The sequence below is a fragment of the Chaetura pelagica genome, unplaced genomic scaffold (assembly GCF_000747805.2).
Source record: "Chaetura pelagica isolate M959 unplaced genomic scaffold, ChaPel_1.0 scaffold433, whole genome shotgun sequence".
Lineage (NCBI taxonomy): Eukaryota > Metazoa > Chordata > Aves > Apodiformes > Apodidae > Chaetura > Chaetura pelagica.
The window spans coordinates 2461782-2481425 of NW_009952574.1; the positions used below are offsets into that span (position 1 = coordinate 2461782).

Below are 19644 nucleotides of genomic sequence, written 5' to 3' on the forward strand. Positions count from 1 at the left end.
CCCCCCCACACACACACACACACATTGGACTCAGTTACAAATAGCATAATCTTATTTTAATTAGTGTGATTCACCTTTTGTTGTATGACTTTTTTGACATTTGCAATGTCTGATGCATTTATTTTTATTTTTTAGATGACAGGTTTCAATAGATTACATCAAACAATTACTGACAGGTACACTTCCAATCCAAAGTAAATATCTGTATGGTGTATAAGTCTGTGTGTGTGTATTTATGAAACAGCAAAACATGCCAGTTTTCTGGCAGTACTTAGATATCAAATGCATACTTTCACATCTCTGGGAAGATGTACAAATGTTACATTTTTAAAGTACCTTATCCAACATAGTGTTTTATTTATGTGGGTTGATCCTTAGACTCTGAGTGTCACAGAAGTGGTTTTCCCAACAGTCTGTCATTAGGTTTGAGATATATCTGTGTAATACAACATCAGTCTCATACCTCTTCCAGAGTACAGGAAACAGCTACACTTTATACTTCTCAAGAGACTTCTGTGCTTATTGTGGTGCTAATTGGAGGTTACTCTTAACTCCAGCTGAGGTGGTCAGTAGGTTGATACCACACCTTAAAGAACTTTGCTGCTTTGAAACCTTGTGCTGCTGTGTAGTCTTTGAAAATGATCCCATTGTTCTTTTTTTCTTTCAAAGTGGCACCCAGGGTTTAAATATAACATGGAATCTTGTCAGGGAGTGGCTATAATCAGAGATTAATTATAGATGTGGGTGTAGAAAATTGCAAATGTGAATTGTTTTTTTCATACAATAAAATCTATCCCTTTGAGTAAACAACATATTTACTTAGAAAATTCTGTAATTTAAAAAGCCAGCCCAAAACCTTCTGTTACAACTTGAACACCAAATACTAGCGTGAGTTACTGACTTGTTTTTCCCCTTTACAGAAATAATTGTAACTTTCTGATTTACTGATTGAAAGAGGTTCTTTCTTGCTCACTGATTGTTGCTGAGGCCTGTGAGTGGGACTCCAACATGCCCACATGGTTGTATGTGTTTAGAAGAGTTGAGTCCTGCTTCCACATGCTGTCTCCTGACGAGATCTAAAAGCTCTTGTCTGCCTTGAAATTCCTCCTCTCATTGAGGTCCTGGAGAAAAACCTGCAAAGAAACTATGTTATAGTAGTACAAGAAATTGTTCTCTTGTATTTTATTCCTAGTAAACGTCGAGAAGTTAGTTAATAATGAAAAGGTGTTGACTAGAAAGTGGGCATGCAGACAGTATTTGTGAAATGTACTTATTCAGCGCTTTGCTTCACATGGTGCAAGCTTTGCTGGAGCTGGAGCTCCTGCTTACTGCATGAGAAAATCAGTAGTGGCCTGATCTGGCTGGTGTACCTTCCTTGGGACATCTGCCCTTTGAGGCAGGAGGACCAAAAGAAATTTAAAATGAGATAATGAAGCCTTCTAAAAGAAAAAGGAAAATCCAAATAATTTTTGAAATATTAACACTTGAAACTTGAGATTTCAATTTTAGTCCAACTGTTGTTTTGAAATACAATAAAATTGCCATTGACCTTAGTGTTTAAAAATACTGGCATTTCATTGCAACATACAGAAGGAAGGAAATTAATCCTAGAATTTTATCTCTACTTATTTATGTTATATATTTTTTTCTCTGCAGTGTTAGCAAAGATTTCAAAGTGGGGAGAAGGCTTTGCTTTTTCTATGATATCCAACTACTTAAAAAAAATTCTAAATGGTGGTCAGACTGCATTTTATTATTTATTAATATGTAAGTGTTGTCCAGAGCATAGAAAGGATGAAGCTAGTAGAACTGCTAATGCTGATTACCATAATTTCCTTGCTACTCTTATTGCCAAGGTTTAAGTCCTCAGACATGCAAAGACTGGAAGTTAAGGCCTCTGAGTGCCACTGGAATGTGTCTGCTAGTTGTCCCAAACAGGCTTCTCCACCTGTCTTTTTTTTTTTTGGCATGTTTAATGTTTTGTTAGAAGAAGAAAACCCTTCTCAGGCAGGAATCACATTGCACTGCTGTGCTAAGACAGTGGGTTTAGGCAGGCAGGAATTTCATAGGCTTTGGGTCAAAGGCAATAATAATAAAAAGTGGTGTGTTGTAAATATTAGGAACTTGGGATTTGCACACTTAGGTGGATGGAACAGACTCTGACATGTTTCAGTTTGTATAAATGCAATTAAAGAGCTGTTGAATAGGTGAAACGAGTAAAATGCAGACAGCAAATGTGAAATAGAGCACACCCTGTGGTTTATAACTAATCTTCCAGGGAGATCTACTGTAGTAACTGAGTGACAACAGGTGCAGCTGTTCTTACCCCTCTGTGAGCTCAACCCACTGCTCTTGGATTCTTTTTAGCTATCGCTTCACATGGGCAGCGTTTCTTGCATTTTATGCATTTCAAAACTAAATGGCTAGGTGTCAGATCTTTTCTCCTCTTGCCTGAGAAGCGTTCCCTTAGGATGAATTGCCCTCTTTTCCTACTTCCCCCAAAGCAGCAAGATACCCTAGGCAGGCAGAGACATTGGTGTGGCAGGTATAAATAACAGCAGTGTATGTGGATCTAATAATCTGGTTCTGTTTCAAAGGTCAAGTATTAATGTATATAGCATTAGCCATAATGAAGCAGAGAATAATTACATGTTTCCTATTGCTGAGTGATAACCTCTGCTGTATTTCAGGCTCTTGCAGTACCAGTGCCCAGTGCTGCTTAATATAAAGCTTGGATGCTGGGAGCATGTGTGCTCTGTCTTTTTGTCTGGAACATTTTTGCAAAAACCACTGTCAGATCTCTGACTGTCTTAGGGTGGTGAATTGCTCCTTTTTGGAAAAAGCCTTGAGACTGTGGAGTGCATAATTTGGGAGGCCATTGACAGCTTGGTCCAGATGTCATTATGTGGAGAAGTTCACTTGAGCAAACCCTAAGCTATGTTTTTTAATTTGAATTAAAAATCTGTTTTAAATTTGAACTTTACAGAACAAAAAGAAAAACATGTTTGATGTTGTGACTGTCACACTGCATTGTTTCAGGTCTCCTTCTTGCCTTCAGAACATCATAAAGCTTTCTTAGTTATTGATTCTTTGTAGCTTTAAATAAGTCTGGGAAAAAGACTGCAGTAAGTTATTTATCCTATTTCACACTCTTGGACCTGCCTATACCCTATCCTACCTTGGCTTTGGTGCAGTCTTCAGCAGGTGGACTTGGTCCTAGTTATTCACCACCAAATCACTCTCAGCATGACAAGCCAGCTTGCCAAGGACATTTTCCATGGAAGTGATCCATTAAGCTTATTTTGTAATTAAACTGTTACCTGTTAAGATTAAATTATGTTAATGAGTTTTCGTTTATTTCTGACCAGTTAGGATGAATTGAGCAGATCCTTTTGCATTGGAATCAAGGACAAAGCTTCCATGTGCTTCAGGATGATCAAGACAGGGTACTTTACCTTTAAAACTGGTAGCTAACTCATTTTCCAGCCTAACCAACCCTCGTGAATGGAAAGCCATGTATAAATACCTGATGGGGTCACTTTTAAGGGAAGAACCATTTCTTTTACTAACTACCCTTATTAATGGCACTTTTCTGTTAAACTATACTCAAAATTAGGATAACTTCCAGGAAACTACTGCAGTTATGGAATACTCCCTAGACTGTGTTTCATTGACAAAGATAACAGCCATTCTCCCAGGCAGGGCAGAATCTCTGCAGAGTTGGAAGTCATGTTCTTGCTTGCTTTATCCCTTCTGGTGTGTGGGAACCAGTGTCAGCAAAGAACAGACCAAAGCGTAAAGCTCTGGCAATTCTTAAGTAGGTGTGGAAAAGTTTATTGTGACCTTTTTTAGATGCATTTTTTTTTTGAGATCATGAAGACCATACAGTATTTCCCATTTTTTTTTTATGAATGTACCTGATTTCTTTCCTTCCAGACTCCCTGAACTTCATGATTTTTTTATTTTAAGGACATACTGCTGATGGGTTTTTCAGAATGCTGAGATCCTGGTCATGCAGGATTTTAGCACATCTGCAGTCAGTCCTCAGCAAGAGATGTGAAAAAACTCAGAGCTAGACCATAATAGAAAGGATTGTGTAATATGCTGTGCCCAGCTAAATCGACTTTGTAATGAATGTGGCAGAGATTTTTTTTTTCTTGAGGCTGTTGGATGCAAGTAGGATCCTATAGTTCTTACTAGACTAGAATTTGTAAGAAACACTACACATAAACATGTTCCTGTTGAAAATCTGGTTTAAATAAAAGTTTTCCATGCAAAAAGTTCTTGGTTTTTTTTTGTTTGGGTTTTTTTTGTGTCTTTTTTTTTTCCTGTTTGTTTGGGGTTTTTTTTATGTTTTTGTTTGTTTGTTTTGGTTTTTGTTTGTTGTTTTTTTCCTTTTAGAGGGAGTATTCTAAGCAAATCTTTGCTCTGAACAGAGAAAGAAAATATTTCATTGTATTGGGAGTATGCTTTGAGAAAAACAGTCTTCAAATTCTCAACAATAATACAAAAAGCTAAATACGGCCTGTGCTCTGGAGGGGTTCCACACCATGTCTCCTCAAGTCCTGCATTAGATCAGGCATTTGAGAGAGGACTGTTGCCTAGATGGTTGCCTATTAACTCACCACCTTTGAACCCAGGATATCCTGGTAATGAAACAAGGGGAATGTTTGCAACTGTCCATCTGGTTCATCCAGCTTTAGCTGGTGCAAATCTGGTGTTTATGGCCAAATAATTGAGGCAATACTGCCAAACAGTTCAGAAGAAAAAAATATATCACAGTGAATATCAGTACTGTTTCTGTTTAATGTCTGCCCTTTCTTTCATAAAATTTAGGAGTTGCTGTGAAATATAGAATTTGCAGATAGTTGAGGCTTTCTTTGCAGGTGTAATGTTTTGGTTCCTCTTTATCAAAATGACTGTTGATACAGTTTTTCAAAGTTACAAGTTGTGATATCACTTTCTCAGGATGATACTCTGGAGGGGAATTTCTTCAACGTTGCCCATAAAGCTGAGATACATCTGTGCCATTGGTATTGAAAAAAAACCAACCAAGACACCATGAACCAACTGCTTTCTTTACAAGTGCCTACAGCTCTCCAGGATATACAGACTGAGCAGTTGTATCTAATTATTAGAGCACCTCATTAGGTCAGTGGCAGGGATTTTGAAACATGTAGTGAAGTTAGTCTGTCATTGTAGGTATCTCAAATAAATCCTTTTTTCTTGAACTATTATCTAAGAGATTAGAATGCCATTCTGCAGTATGGTACTTTCTCTTAGATATTGATTTGTATAAGGCTATATTGTTTAATTAAACATGCACTTCTTAAGTGGCAATTGAGTGGTGGCAAGGGTGGAATAAGGAGCTTAAATCTCAGAGAAGAATAAATACTTGAATTGAGTTTACAAGTGTTTTGAGATTCTTGTTGTCGTCATGATAATAAAAACCTACCAACATAAAAGGTCAGTGGTTTAGCTCATATTTGACGTGGTCATAATTTCAGAACCTTCCCCTTACAGATCTGCCAGGTAATTAATTTGTCAGGAAGTGTCCTTCCTAGTTCATATTTTCTATATTGTATTAAAAAGTCAACCAGAAAGAATATTTTCTTCCTTCTGCTGTAAGCACTTTGCATTTATCAATCTGCACAAGATGAAAATGCTCACAGCCCCATTGCTATTTCATACTAGAATATGTTCAGTCCAGTCATATCCAGGGAGCTCTGATATACTGGAATTTTTGGTCTATCAGCAAGGGGAAAATCTGTCCCTCTGTGCACTGTTCCAGAGGGCCTGTATGTATAATGTGGTGCTTCTCAGAGTAAGCAGTATGGAAGAGCTGGCCCCTCTTTAAAACATGCTCTTTGGAGTCCAACAAAACTGTTCCAGTCTCTCTTTGGATGAGCATAGACTCGGAATTGCTTTGTGATCTTTGAAAGTGAGGCACTGTGACATTTAGCTGTCAGCCTTAGAGCATTTTTCAGGGTGTGGCAATAGTCCATGGCATTGATCTAATTAGAAAAATACATGTTCAGTTCTGATGATAATTTATTGTGATTTTTTATTTACCATATTTGGGAAAACTTGATGCATTACTGTTTCACTCTTTATGTGTTAAGTTTTTCCTGAAGTGATGAAACGATCTTTATTTCAAATACTCTGTCATTATTTTTCCTTTTAATTAAAGTTTTGAACTGATTTGGGGAAAATGTTTATTTTTTCCCAGAATTTTCTTTAGCCTAGAAATTATTTATTTACCCTGTTTTTGTCAAAGGTCCTAATTAGATATCTGTGTCTGGCTTTTAAATCCTTAGAAATTGGAATTTCTTATATCAACACTGTCATTGCTGTAGTTACAGATCATGTGCTTTTCTGTTTTCAAACCAGGCACGGAATTGTAATTGTCTGATCTGTTCTTCAACTGTTTAAGGAAAAAAATAAAAGGAAGTGGGGTAGTAAAAATTGTTTGTAGAGTAACCTTGAAACAACCTCCATGGCATTTATAAGGATTCAAATAGTTATCTCTATTTCTTTTGAGTTCTTTTTTTTTTTCCCCAAATGTGTCTTGTTAACTAATTCTCTCATTGTGAAGAGCAAACTTTATAAATAGTGGCATTGGGAATGTACATCACCAGTTCTCTGGGTGTAAAAACATGGTCACTCCAAAAGAACAAAATGAAAAGAAACATGATACATTTGAAATACGCATTTCTGTCCTGGATGAGGAACTGGGAGTACAGGGAATCTGTATAATCATCCGATCTGCTCCACATCGTGTAAGAGGATGTACAGAGAGCAGTGCCTTGAGCTGTCCCATCCCATGAGAATCCTGCCCTCGCTTGTTCACCCTTGGTTCTTATTGTAAACCCCCAAAACCACAGTGAATCTGCATTCCAGGTAGTTTTCCAGTTGTGTGGCAAGACTCCTGTTCTTATTTGGCTTTATTAGGTGTACAGTATCAGTCTCTAGAAGCCTTAGGTTTTACTTGTGGAGTCTTTTTCTATTCTGTTTTTTATTTCTTTGTTTGTTTTTGTTACTGTATTTTAATGGAGGAGAGGCACTCACTGTTGCTTGTTTGTGGGGTATTTCTATAAAAATGATTGGGAGCTATGACAGGAATGTCTGTCAAGCTTGGAAGTAGCAGAATCCATTCCATTAGTGGTCTCTTATTCAAAAAGACCAGATCCTTATTTACAGCATGCTTTTGCTACAATTGTGAAGTAAGAAGCTCTGCTTTGCCTAGGTAGTGCAATGGGATCTGTACTGTCAGCAAGTATTTTATGGTATGTTTTATCTCTCTCCCTTTGACTGAAAACAGTATTTTGAGTATCTGATTGGGTTTGATTGTGATATTTACCTACAGGTTGTAGGTGCTGATATGAGTGACAGTCTTTGGGACACCTCACTGTATTTATCAGCTCTGTTGCTGTCTTATTTTTTAATTTCCTGAAGGCAGCAGTCTTCCTTCTTGGTTTAGTAATTGTACCTTGCTGTAGGCAGTGGGCTTATTGGCCAGATCTGGTTTACCTAGGCATTATGGTTATGTAAGTAACACTATGTAATACAGTAATAAAAATTATAGTGTAATTCTCCTTATTTAGATCCCTAGGTAGTTCACTTAGATAAAAAGGTGGGATTAATTGAACTGAAAAATATTTTTTTGTAGAGAGAAATTTTGTTTGGATTTTACTTACGCAAAACTGCAAGAAAAAGTCAAATGCTCTAGTAAATTTATTTGCTTTGAAGATACATGCTCAAATTGTAACATCTTAATAAAAAGAATGTTTGTGGGAACACACCTCGACTAAAAATGAATGGCAAAGAAACTGCCTTGCAAGACAGTTATGATGTGATTCTCTGAGGTGCATCTGAGATGTCTTGCACTTGATGGTATGGTAGCATTCCCAGGACTGCAGGCAGCTGAAATTTTCAGTTGTATTTAGTATTTTTAATATCTTTTAGTTTCTTCGCTTTTCAAACACAATTAAATACTGATCTTCTGAGATGGTTCTAATTGTTCAGACAGAAATACTAATTTTTCAGGAATGCTGTTAATGTTTTGGGGGGAATGTAACATTTCTGAGATGCATACATAATCTGTAAATTGCAATTCTGCTGGAATATATGTAATATAAAGTTCTTCTAAGGACATAATGTGTACAAAACATTGCTGTTTAGATGCAGCCTGGGAAAGCAGGAATCTTTCTTGGAGCTGTTATGATCATGCTGTGCTGTCTTCTGGGAATGGCCTCTTATTTTACTTTTGCATTTTATTTATGCAATGAAGTGCCCAGGCCAGGAGTTGTTTTAGCAGAGAGGAATCTTAAACATAAGATCCTTTTAAGCTATCTCAGGATGGGCACTCCAAGCAGCAAACAATTATTTTAATGTTAGTATATTTTGTGGAGGTCTTGACCAGTGAATGAAGAAATAATTTTGCACAAACTTTTTTGTAGTCAGAACTTTAAAACCAAATGATCATTTGCCTGATTCTATACCTCTCTTGTCTCTTTCCAGGTCTCTCTGTACAGTAGTGTGCAAGTGGACATACACTTCAGATGGAGGCTGGGATGACAGTTTCTGGAAAATGATTGGTTTGGAAGATTTGGTGAAAGATAAATATGAAAAAATAGGTAAATCAGGGAATTGTTTTATACATTTAAAAGTTATATACATAAATATGTATATATATATATGTATAAAAGATATATTAATGTGAAACGACCTACTGAATTATTGTGAATATCAGCAGAAATGTGGCAGGACTTGAAGCTTCAGGTGGGTTGATAAAAAAGCTGGATGCCCACAGGTAACAGCTTTCCCTAGCACAGTTTTTATTTGGCATTGTCATAAAAAACTGTTTAAATTTTATATCTTCTACCCTTCTGAAAGGCCTACTTAGCCTTTCAGTTCTGCTCAGCCTCAACAACTGAGAAGTAACTGTGAGCCTTAGCAAGGGTTTGCACGTAGGAAGCACCTGATCTGGGTATATTGGGTGGCAGGCTACAAAAAAAGCCACAATGTAATAATTTATACTGTTAGTGATAGCATGTTTTCTGACCTGTACCAATTTCCATTATAGTAATTTATTTTTTTTAAGTGCTGCTTCTGCATGTTATTATCTTCATACTGGGTTTTTTGCTGTCTTAGAGCCTAAGTTTAATTAGAATGGTAGCCTTGCTAATAGCAGTTCCTACAGCAGATATTCATTAAAAGTCCATAATGTTAATATACCAGAAAATTTCCAGGATAACTTTATTAGACTTTCCCTGTTAAGTTAATGGACTTTTAATGGATGTCCTAAGCAGACATGTCATTAACAAGAATATTACCAGACATGAATTAAAATATGCTCGTTCATCAAAGTTAATTATCTGAAATTTCCTTTGATTTTTTTTTTTTTATGTCTAGCACTTTGAACAAGTTTGTACAGTGGTTTAAATGAAGCAACATGAAGTAGAAATCATGTAGGGAGGACTGTAGTGAAATGAAATATTATCTATAAACTTTTCTGATGATCACAAAATATAGGTAATTTTCATGTTATCAGAGAATAGTACTTGAAAGCTTCCTTGAATAGATTTCAGTTTTTCCCCCTGCAAATGAAACTGCTTATACAAAGGTATAACATGTACTAGGAGTATTAGGCTTTTAGCTTCCTGAGGTTTTGGGTTGAGTACAATTCTTACAACATTTATCAGATGTGGCTTTTAGCAAATCTTCAACATGTTAAAATAAGACATGCAATAAATACATGTTTTTTACCAGAAAATGGAACATCTCGGCTGGTGGTCTCATGGAAGAATATTTTTTAAATAAATAATTCATAAAGTGTAAGCTAAGGCTTTAATATAATATTTATGCAATGCATTTCAAGGACAGTGCAAAGCCATTTGCCATTTTAAGTAACTAAACATACATGTTTTAAGTGATCAAGTAGCCATTAATAAAAAGGGCCTTTTGTTGCGATGGAAGCCTCGTAAAATAATCTATGTCTGGCTCAGCATTTAGCAAGACAAAAAACGTTCATTTCCAGTGTCAGGCTTACATTTTTGTTAAAACACAATGTTTACAGAATAAATCAGTAAATTTACTTCTGTTGATTGGTGTTTCTTGCAAGACAAAAATGTTTTCCTGAGTTAATGGGGAAAGTGTCTAGTTCCCCAGGTGACTGCATTGATTGTTGGGGAAATGAACCTTGGAATGCCTGAGTGGGTCTCTGCTGGAACAGGAGCAGCACAATCTGACCTCCAGAATTGCACCAAACTGGAGGGTAGACCCTGAAGCTTCTGAAGAGCACATACTTGTATTCACCTTGAGAAATCCTCTGGTTTTCAAATTCTTGGGCTGGTGACCCTAGGTGTGTCCAAAGTAGAAGACACTTCTTGTTTAGCAAACTGAGGCTGAAACCTTGCCTGAGGTAGAATATATGCTTGTTTCTATGACCATTTGTCTAACCTTTCCTTTTTAAAAAATGAACATGTTACATTTCTTATATTTAACTGTGTGATAAAACAGAAATGCAGGGCAGTGGCCTTCTTTCATGTGTCTCTGAAGAGGGAGGAAAGAGCACTCTGTACAGGTGTGCAAACCAGATAGCAATTACGCCATTCTATTGAATTTAGAAGATAAACTGCACCTGTTGGAGTCTCTCGGAAGGGTTTAGCTTCAGAAGGAGACATAACCACACCAAAACAAAGCAACTCACTCCCTGGCCAGAGGCTACTTGACAATGCTGAGGTCTCTGTTGTGTGCTGTGGAAGTGCTTTGCTTTCTGCCACCCCCTTTCTTATCGGTGTTTCTGGCCTGCACATAGGAAAATAGGAATGTTAACATTGTTCTAGTCAAGGATTGGGGGGTTTGCTTGTTTTAATGGGTGTTCATTGGTCTTGGGAAGGGCACTCTGAATAAGCTCAGCTTACTTTGAATTTAAATTAATCAGGTCAGTGTAGATCCACCTGCCAGGAAAGTGCCATTCAGTCACTCAAGCAGCACTAGTTAAACTGCAGCTGCAATGGTCTGTGCAGTGGAAGACTCCATCCTACCAACTCCCAAGGTGTTGGCATTGGTGGCAAAGCACCATTCCTGCTTAGACCTCCTCCTAGTAGCCCACAAATGCTACACTGACAACAGCAAGCATAGGATCACACCTTGCACAAACTCAGCTATTTATAGTGTTGCTTCAGGGTGCTGCCCTAAGTGAGCAGTCTCAGCTGCTGCTAACATCATGTTGTACAAAAGGAAAGCAATTTGTTTAACTTGTATGGGAAAGCAGTCAGAGTCTGTGCTTCCAAGAAGCACATCATATTGTGCTATATGGCTGACAGGAGAGTATTTGAAGCAATGGATTTAGCTGGCTTGCAGGTTAAGGAACTTGAAATTGCCAGATAACCTAGGTAGGAGTAGGTTGAACAGAGGTTGTACATGGTCAAAAAATACTCCCAAAATGAAAACAAAACCAAAAACCTGACAAGTCTGAAGTAATTCTAGTGGAATTTCCTTTTCTGTTCTCAAGCTTGTCTAAGTCTGTGTATGTCTGCTGAAGGTTTGTTTAGCTCAAATACAAGGATATATTTTAATGCCTGCATGTGCCCCTTGTAAAGAGAGATAGTAGTATTTTTCTCACATATATTTCCTAAAAGATTAACAGGTTCTTGAATCATCATTTCTTTCTAAATAAAACAAAATGTTACAGGATAAAACTGGCAAGATTTTCTTACTGTAACAAAAGTAAACACATTTTTAAAAACAGGCAGGAAAGCTATGCTGGTTTTTTTGCTTTTAAATCTCTAGTGCAGTGATTATTGTTTCCAGCTATAGGTTAATAGTTATGACTAGAATTTTTTAAAATAGCCTTAACTTTCATTACACTGGAAATTTTTATGGAAATTACCTGATAATACCTTCTTTAATGTACATTTTCTTTATTCTGATAAATACACTTTTAAACATCACTTTTAAAATGCCTTGCCCTTCAGAAATGTATTTACTGTAATTAGAGTGGTGCTTGTGGTTCCAGGTAGTATGCTTCTCTTAGTTTCAATTTAACTTATCGTATGACCTTGTTGATAAGGGAGACCCTCACATCTGACTTTTAGGATCTTCCACAAACCTTTCCCACATCAAGGCGTAGGTTGACTTCTGAAAATTCTCAGGACGTTGACATTTTACATTTCTCAGAGCAGAACAGTCTTTCAGGGAATCCACATAGTCAGTTGTTTGTGGTCCCTTCTGTACATCTTGAATTTACTGATAACATTTGTGAAGGTAAAGAGTCTTATCTGGAGATGCTGCAAAATTTATTGATCACATCAATTTTCCCACCAAGAAAGTAGAAGATGGCTTGTATTCAAAACCACCATGAAAGTGTTGTGTACTACGGGCATTAGCATTTATCTGCTGTGGTGAGAACACATGATGGGTATCTCTTTGTGGTATTATAATACCTAGAAAGACATTAACAATTCCGTTAAAATTTCATGTACTCTGGACCTCTTAGGGTACTGAAGCATATATTCCATTTGGAGGAAAACGCCTGATAAATTTTCACCACAGCCCTCTACTTCAGGGGCTACTTAAGGGACCAAATAATGATTTTTTTATTGTATGGCAATATTTTATGCCAAGTCTTTTTTTTGGTTGAAGGTAGTGCCTTTGTCTGGGAGAGCATTGCAGTTACTGCAGAATAGGTTTTACTGTTCCTATAGAGTGAAAGCTGGAGGCTAAAATTCTATCTTTGTAAAGGGGTGTTTCCTTTTGTCTGTGATGGAGCAGCAAACTGATCTTCATTAAGTAGTTCAAAGTATGTCTTAGAACTACTCTTGATTTTATAATTTCCTGTGACGAAGAGCCTGCTTCAGACTTAAAGGTTGTTGATTATTAATTGCTGTCATTTCTCAAAATTAATGAATTAATGAAAGAATACACCTTATTTTTCATCTGAACTTTAACTTCCTGCTCCTGTCTAGCAGACTGTAGTGACATGCCTGACCTGCACAGGCTGAAGCTTCCTACCTTAAAGCAAAACACTGAGCTGCTTGAGGTTTTTCACCAAAACTTATGTGAACTGTCATACTTCTCAGTCCTTGTAATTGCTTTCCCAACTCATTTCTGAACCCCTTAGAATGCATCAGTATCTTCTCAGAAAAGGTATTAGGGCTGGATACTGTGTGAATGTGGTGGCGGATAAGACTGTATCAGAAGCTTAGGTGAAAAATTCAAAAGCATCCTTTCAGTATCTTATCAGGTTATTTTTGGTCTGTCATTTCTTTCCACCTGGAGAAAGCCATAATTATTTATTCCAAGAGGAGTTGTTATAATGTGAATTATTAAAAAATATCCAGCAATAAAAAACATTCTGCTAAGTGAGGGTCTGTATTAATATGAGCTAACTTGCCTGTACAGTCTTAGTGATGTACTGTACCAATCCAAAGCCTGATTTCTTGCAACTCTGCAAGTATAACAACAGTCACGTTGTCTACGTTGATCTTTGCATTTAGGAACACTGTTAGGAATATTGTACCATAATGTGCCAGAAATCTAAATTACCAGCCTATATAAATTAACTGTTCTCAAGCAGAAATGTGAGAACAGGTAGTGAGTTTGGATGCAAATGCATTGCATCTAGTTACTTAGTAAGACATCCAAATATACATGTTTTATACCCACATGCAGGTCAGCAAAGTGAGGAGTGAATCATGCCATGTTCATTCTGCCCTGTTCCACTACAATCTAGTAATGAAAACTTAGTCATGTCCCTCAGTGTAGATGCCTAATGATGCAATGATGCAGAATGCTTTTTTTCATTTTCTTTTGACCTTTGGCCAGCAAAGCTTATCATTTATACATGAAGTAGCTCTCTCATTTGGACAAGAAGGCCTTTGTTGAAATAGGCACCTAGGCTCTGCAGACCTAGTTACTTTTCAGCTTAATGACTCAGGATCTGCCTGCACATAGGTTCGTTGCTTTTGCCAGTATTTAGCAACCTAGTATGTCTGCCCTAAGTAATAATACGTTAGGTAGTTGAGATGTTGTTCAGCCAAAGGTATCCACTGTATGGAAGAGTGGGATGGAAAGGACCCAAATTAGTTTTGCCTAGTGCTACCGTGGCAGCTCACATAGACAGAGATGAATTTTAAACTGAAGAAAGCCAAATTGATTTAATTTAACCAGCTGTTTTTCTCACTTCTACATAAGCCTCTAATATCACAATTTGTTCTGGTTTTCCTGAATGAAAATTCTTGTTTTTAACTGCCAAACAGGAAATTTTATGGAGAGTACTTCCAGATCAAAAAAGCTCTGAATCTGACTGTTTTTAATGCCCTTTAACCACCATGCATTCAGTCCTAAGAAAAAATTAATATTGCAGTTTTGTAGTCCTTGTCATTATCCTGCTTCCTTCTGATCTTACTGCTATTTTTGCTAATCAGCTGGATTAAAAATTGTAGAGCAATCAGCCACATGTATCTTAGTTAAAGGTGAATATTGTATGTAATTGAGAGCGATATTTAGTAATGTATTGTATATGAAATAGGGTTGGGACAATGTATCATAAGAGCCATGTTGTTTGTTCCTTGCATGTACCAGACTTTTTTGGCATTGTGAGGATTATTAGAAAACTCAAAAATTGGAGAATCCCTGCAAGCTTTGTAATGAGCCAACCATTGGGGGGGAAAAAAATCCCTTACATTGCTTATTACGAGATCCATTTGGTTGGACAGTGCTTCTTTTTACTAAGTTCCTGTTTTCTTTGATGTGTATTTAGCACTATTTTGTTTAACTGGGTAACTTCTGTTCATGTTATATATTGCTTATTTAACAGGAAATCCATTCTGTGTATTGTCTTTTAAATTAAAAAGCATTTAGGTTGTCTAGTTTAGGGGAGGCTATAAAATGGAGACAGGATGTACCCTTTGATTGAATTTCTTTCTGAGGTTGCTGGGCTTTCAGCAAAGGATTCATATATCCAAGTTCAAGTTTGCTTGTGTGAAGTTAGTGAAGAAAAGGGACATCTCCTTTTGATTTTCTTCCTTTTGTATTTTTATGCACTTGTACAGCCAAATATAAGCACATATGAAATGCAGCCACGTTCTGCATGAGAGATGAAAAGCTGGTCTGGGTGCATATATCATCATTGAGTCAGCTGGGCCCCCTGCTGCGCTCTGCTTTTGTGGGTTTTAAAAAGATCTACCTCCTAAAGTACCTACTTCTGTTAAATATTAGTAAGCCGTATAGTGAACTTTGATTACTAAAGTTGACTGAAGATGTCTTGTCTGCCTTGTGTGTTGCGTCTGGTAAATAGCTGGTCGCTGTGGTAACCACCTCAAAAGGTAGAGGGTCCTTAGTACCACAGAAATTATTTAAACAGAACCTGATCACAGCAAATTCTAACATTAGTCTGCGAAGAAGGATAAAAGAAGAGGAAGAGATTGAGACAGCTTTTTCCTTTTGTAAACTCACTGTTTTATAGGGGAAAAAATAGCTAGAAATAGCCCGTCTCATATGAAATGAAAAGTTTGTGGATTAAGGCATTGCATTAGGGAAGCATCTGTGTGAATGTGAAACAGAAAGTTCTCCAGCTCCAGCCATTATGGGTTTGTTTGGTTAGGTCTAATTTTGGAAGCCATTATAGCAAAGGTAAATGACTTGAACAGGAGACTACTGTAAACAAAAGACTTGATACATTTACTTTGGCAGGAGCCTTGAGAAGACTCGGTCCTTTCACTGCCTCTTTTGTGCAGCCTCCTGTGCTGCTCTCACTGCAGGCAGCTCCCCTTCCTTTCTTCTGTCCCTGACAGCTTCTTTCCCCTGACAGGTAGGATTTAAGGGAGGCAGTGCCTGCTCCTGAAATACTGGTGTGTAGCTGTGGAATACCTTTATTTTTATAGTAGCTGTTCCTTGACTTCTAAAGCCACTGTGTTTTGCTCAGTTAAGAATCTGTTCAGTCTCTCTTGGTCTAGTACTGGAGTATAATCTGTTTCAAATGCTTTACTTTTTAATTTTGGCTCCTCTTTGGCTGCTTTTTGTGTTTTTATTTTATAATTTAATAGCGTTATGCCTACAGATTCTAAGCATACTGATACTTGGCTGATACTAGTTTTTCAGTGAAGAGTAAAGCATGAGGACTCTTAACTCCCTTTCTAGGTCTGTATCCATGTGGTTCATTCAAAGCTTCTGCCCTTTTACAAAGCTCATTGTGAACATCTCTTATGGGCATAGTGGAGCTTTCATTGCTATCTAAAGCTGGGAAGTTGAAGTAGAGGGGCAGAGTCCATGTCCTCAGCTGCAGTATTACCTTGCTAGCATTTCTTTTCTTCTCTCCCTGACAGTTGTGTGATTCTAGGAGACTCCCCTTCACAATCCTTGTCATGGGTGACTTCTGTCAGTTCCCAAGTTGTCAGCAAATGCCTTCAGTCAAGGAGTAACTGTTTACCTTGACTTCCAAAACAGACAGGGCATACACTACTATTAATTAGTTCTGTTTTTTTAAAGCACAAGATTTTTATGCTGCATCTCCAAATGACTAGAAACCCATCCTTGCATGTTCTCACATGCTTTGTGCCCTTTAGGGATAGCAATGCTGCTCATCACTCTGATACATTACTAGTACCAAAGGAATCCATAGGGTCATTTTCTACACATGTCATAGAGAAGAGGATTATCTTTACCTCTGAAATTGCTCCCTTAGTGCTCATTATCTAGAAATACAGTAATTGAGATGCTGGTGGGAAAATATTTTGTCTAATAGTAGCTCTGATCTCTAAAATGGAGTTTAACCACATAATAATTACACACTAAAATGTTTGACCAGTAAGACTGATATAAACAAGCCAACTGTGGAATTGAGTGCCTGAGAAGAGGTTTTATTTCAGGATAATTTAGTCTTATGCTGTATATACAAGATATTTGTATGCTTTAAGACCAGGCAGCTGATGCTGAATAAAAAGATGTGGGTTTAGCTGCATGAACTCTTTTGAACTTCCCTCCACCTGTAGGGTCTTTGTATGTCAGGAGAAGCAGAGAACTTTGTTTTATTGGTATTATTCTCTGATGTCTTGAAAACACAGAAAGGCAATACAAAAGTTCATAAAGAGAAACATCCTACTCTCCAACTGACTGTGAAAAAAAAAAAATTGAAAAGATACACCTCTTGAAAAAGCTATCACAATGTTTTGACTTTACAATAAGAATTAATAAAATACAGATTTAATTTTTTGTGTGTGCTGTAAAGAGTTAGTTTAATATAATTTCTTCCTTCTATATAAACTGCTGGAATGATGAAATGAGTGAGTTTTGGTTACTTCCCCAAATTAAACCCAGTCAAGTGCAAAAGTTTTGGCTATACATGTTTCAGATTTCCAGGATGAGATTCAGCCTAGGATTTCAGAGACAGTCATGTGGCTGGAGCAGTTGTGGGCTCTGATCATAGAGTTCTCCATGCACTGCATCCAACAGGAAGCGGGCACCATTCTTGAAGTGAAGAACCAACATAATTTACATCAAAGCCAAAAATCTGAGTAATATATAAAACTGAAATCCAGTTTTTCACATGTTAATTTAATATAATAATCTTAATCTAGCAGTAAGGTAGTATAACTGTATTTCTATAAAATTATGCTCATGAGGATTAGTGTATATTTTATGTATATTTTATGATATGCTATTCCTCTTAACCTCTATTGTGGAGGATGTTTTATTTCCTTTTTACACATCAGAAGGTGCTTTAGGTGTAACGTTCTCAATAGACTTGACTGAAAATAAGCTTCTTTTATTTTAAAAAGGAACTTTGTCAACTCTGCCCAGATTTGTTGAACTGAGTAAACACAACAGATATATACTACGAAATGATCACAAAGTCTGTGATTTAATGCTGTGGTGTTGGCAGGGAGGTGTATGGGAGCTCCCACTGTGCCTTTCACTGCCTCTCACCCACCACATCTTTAGATAAATAGCAAAGTGTGTGTGGCTCCAGGAGCTGTCAGTCTCATTGCTTTGGCTGTGCATTATGGTAGGGGAGAGCAGTGCAGACAAGACCTGCCACCAGGCTCCCTGTGTACAGCATTGAGAAGGGCAGGTTGCAGTGCCTTGTGTTTGGAGTGACCATATTGTTCTTCACACTTTGTAAGGCCAGTGAATGCTCAAAACTGGATTGTTGAATCCTGTGAGGAAATACAGCTGTGACAGGAGGAATTTATTGCTTAAGCTAGTTTCTGTTACTATAGCCACCTTACTACTGGTGGAAACTGCTGTGAAATGGAAAAAAATGGGCCCTTGCCTGGTGCAACAGGTGGAGTGTTCAGTTGTTGAGTGTGGCCTGAGCTGAGTCTTGTTTCCATGCCCAGAGAATGGCTGCAGAAACCACCGCAACAGCTTGGGATTTCTGCAGAAGTAGTTCCTATCTCTTGGAAAGATGCCAAGCAGAATTTAATTGCTTGTGGTGAAATCTTTCTCTGTGGCTAGATAGAACGTTGAATGCTTTTGAACTTTTGAATTGCTAGGGGACAGCCTGATCTAACATGGTTGTATTTAATATACAGACAGATAATGAAAGATACTTCTTAATCAGATAATATGTCTTTGATGCAATTTTTTGTTTTAAATATTCCACACTAACTTGAGGGAGAGGAAGGGAGGTCTTGTAATAACATACACATTTGTTTCTCTGTTTAGTAAATTGACAGGTGTTTGGTTTTTCTTGTGTCTGCTCAGGAAACCACGTCTTGTCTCCTGGAGAGTCTGTTGGAAAAGGTCTAACGCCAGAAGCTGCAAAAGATCTTGGTCTCCCTGAAGGGATTGCAGTAGCAGCATCTCTCATTGATGCACATGCAGGAGGACTAGGTACTCAGTCATATATTTACTCTTCTTGTAAACGGGAATGTATTGAATTAATTTTAGAAAGCCATTTTTCTCACAGCCTGTTTTGTATCCAGCAATTTGCTTTGATGCTATTCTTACAAAATAGTGTAACTAAAATTAAAAAGCCCTCACAGTAATTGCTAATATTGAGTATCAGTTTACAGAAAGGGCCTATCACTGCTTGTTTCTTTTCAGCTGGATTTCCAAATAGTTTGATAACTTAGGTCCACTAAGAATTCTTCAACTGGAACACTACTCTGTGCCAACGTGCCGAGAGTTTGCATCTTTTGTTACTCAGAACTTAGATAGGAAGAAAGAAGAAAAAATTAACCTTCTGAGGCAGAAGTTTCAAATCTGAGGTTTGTTCATAGTCTTCCTTCTTAATTTTAGAACTGATTCACTCTTTGTTTAACTATTGCAATAGAGACTTTTTTTCACATACATGTATGGTAGCCCAGTGTAGGATATATACCAAAAATTCTGCTTTTGGCCCAAGGGGTTAGAAGATGTAAACACAGTGTGTCTAAACTAACAAAGCAAAGTAAAGGGGGAGCTGGCCACTGCATAGCATTCCTCTCCTGTGATTTTGAACTTTTTATCCATAACTGGAGTGGGAGGCCTGATGCTTAGATTTTTGCCTTTTCCAACACAATATTCTGATATGCTTAGTTTCAGCTGTAGTGAAATATATTTGGTGAGGCTCAGTGGCTTAATTTTCTTACTATGCTGATTGGCCTTATCTAAATACAGTCAACAACAAAGTGATTCAGTGTTTCTTTCAGCAGG

The 19644-nt window shown here is 37.4% G+C and overlaps 1 protein-coding gene across 2 annotated transcripts in view; it reads left to right on the forward strand.

The window, feature by feature from the left end:
* FGGY (FGGY carbohydrate kinase domain containing) overlaps positions 1–19644 on the forward strand; it is a 123184-nt gene that overhangs the window by 29459 nt on the left and 74081 nt on the right. For both annotated transcript variants that reach the window (XM_009993577.1, XM_009993576.1), the window contains 2 exons: positions 8521–8636; positions 18712–18840. In XM_009993577.1, coding sequence (XP_009991879.1) covers positions 8521–8636; positions 18712–18840 — 245 coding nt within the window. The remainder of the gene's footprint in view (positions 1–8520; positions 8637–18711; positions 18841–19644) is intronic.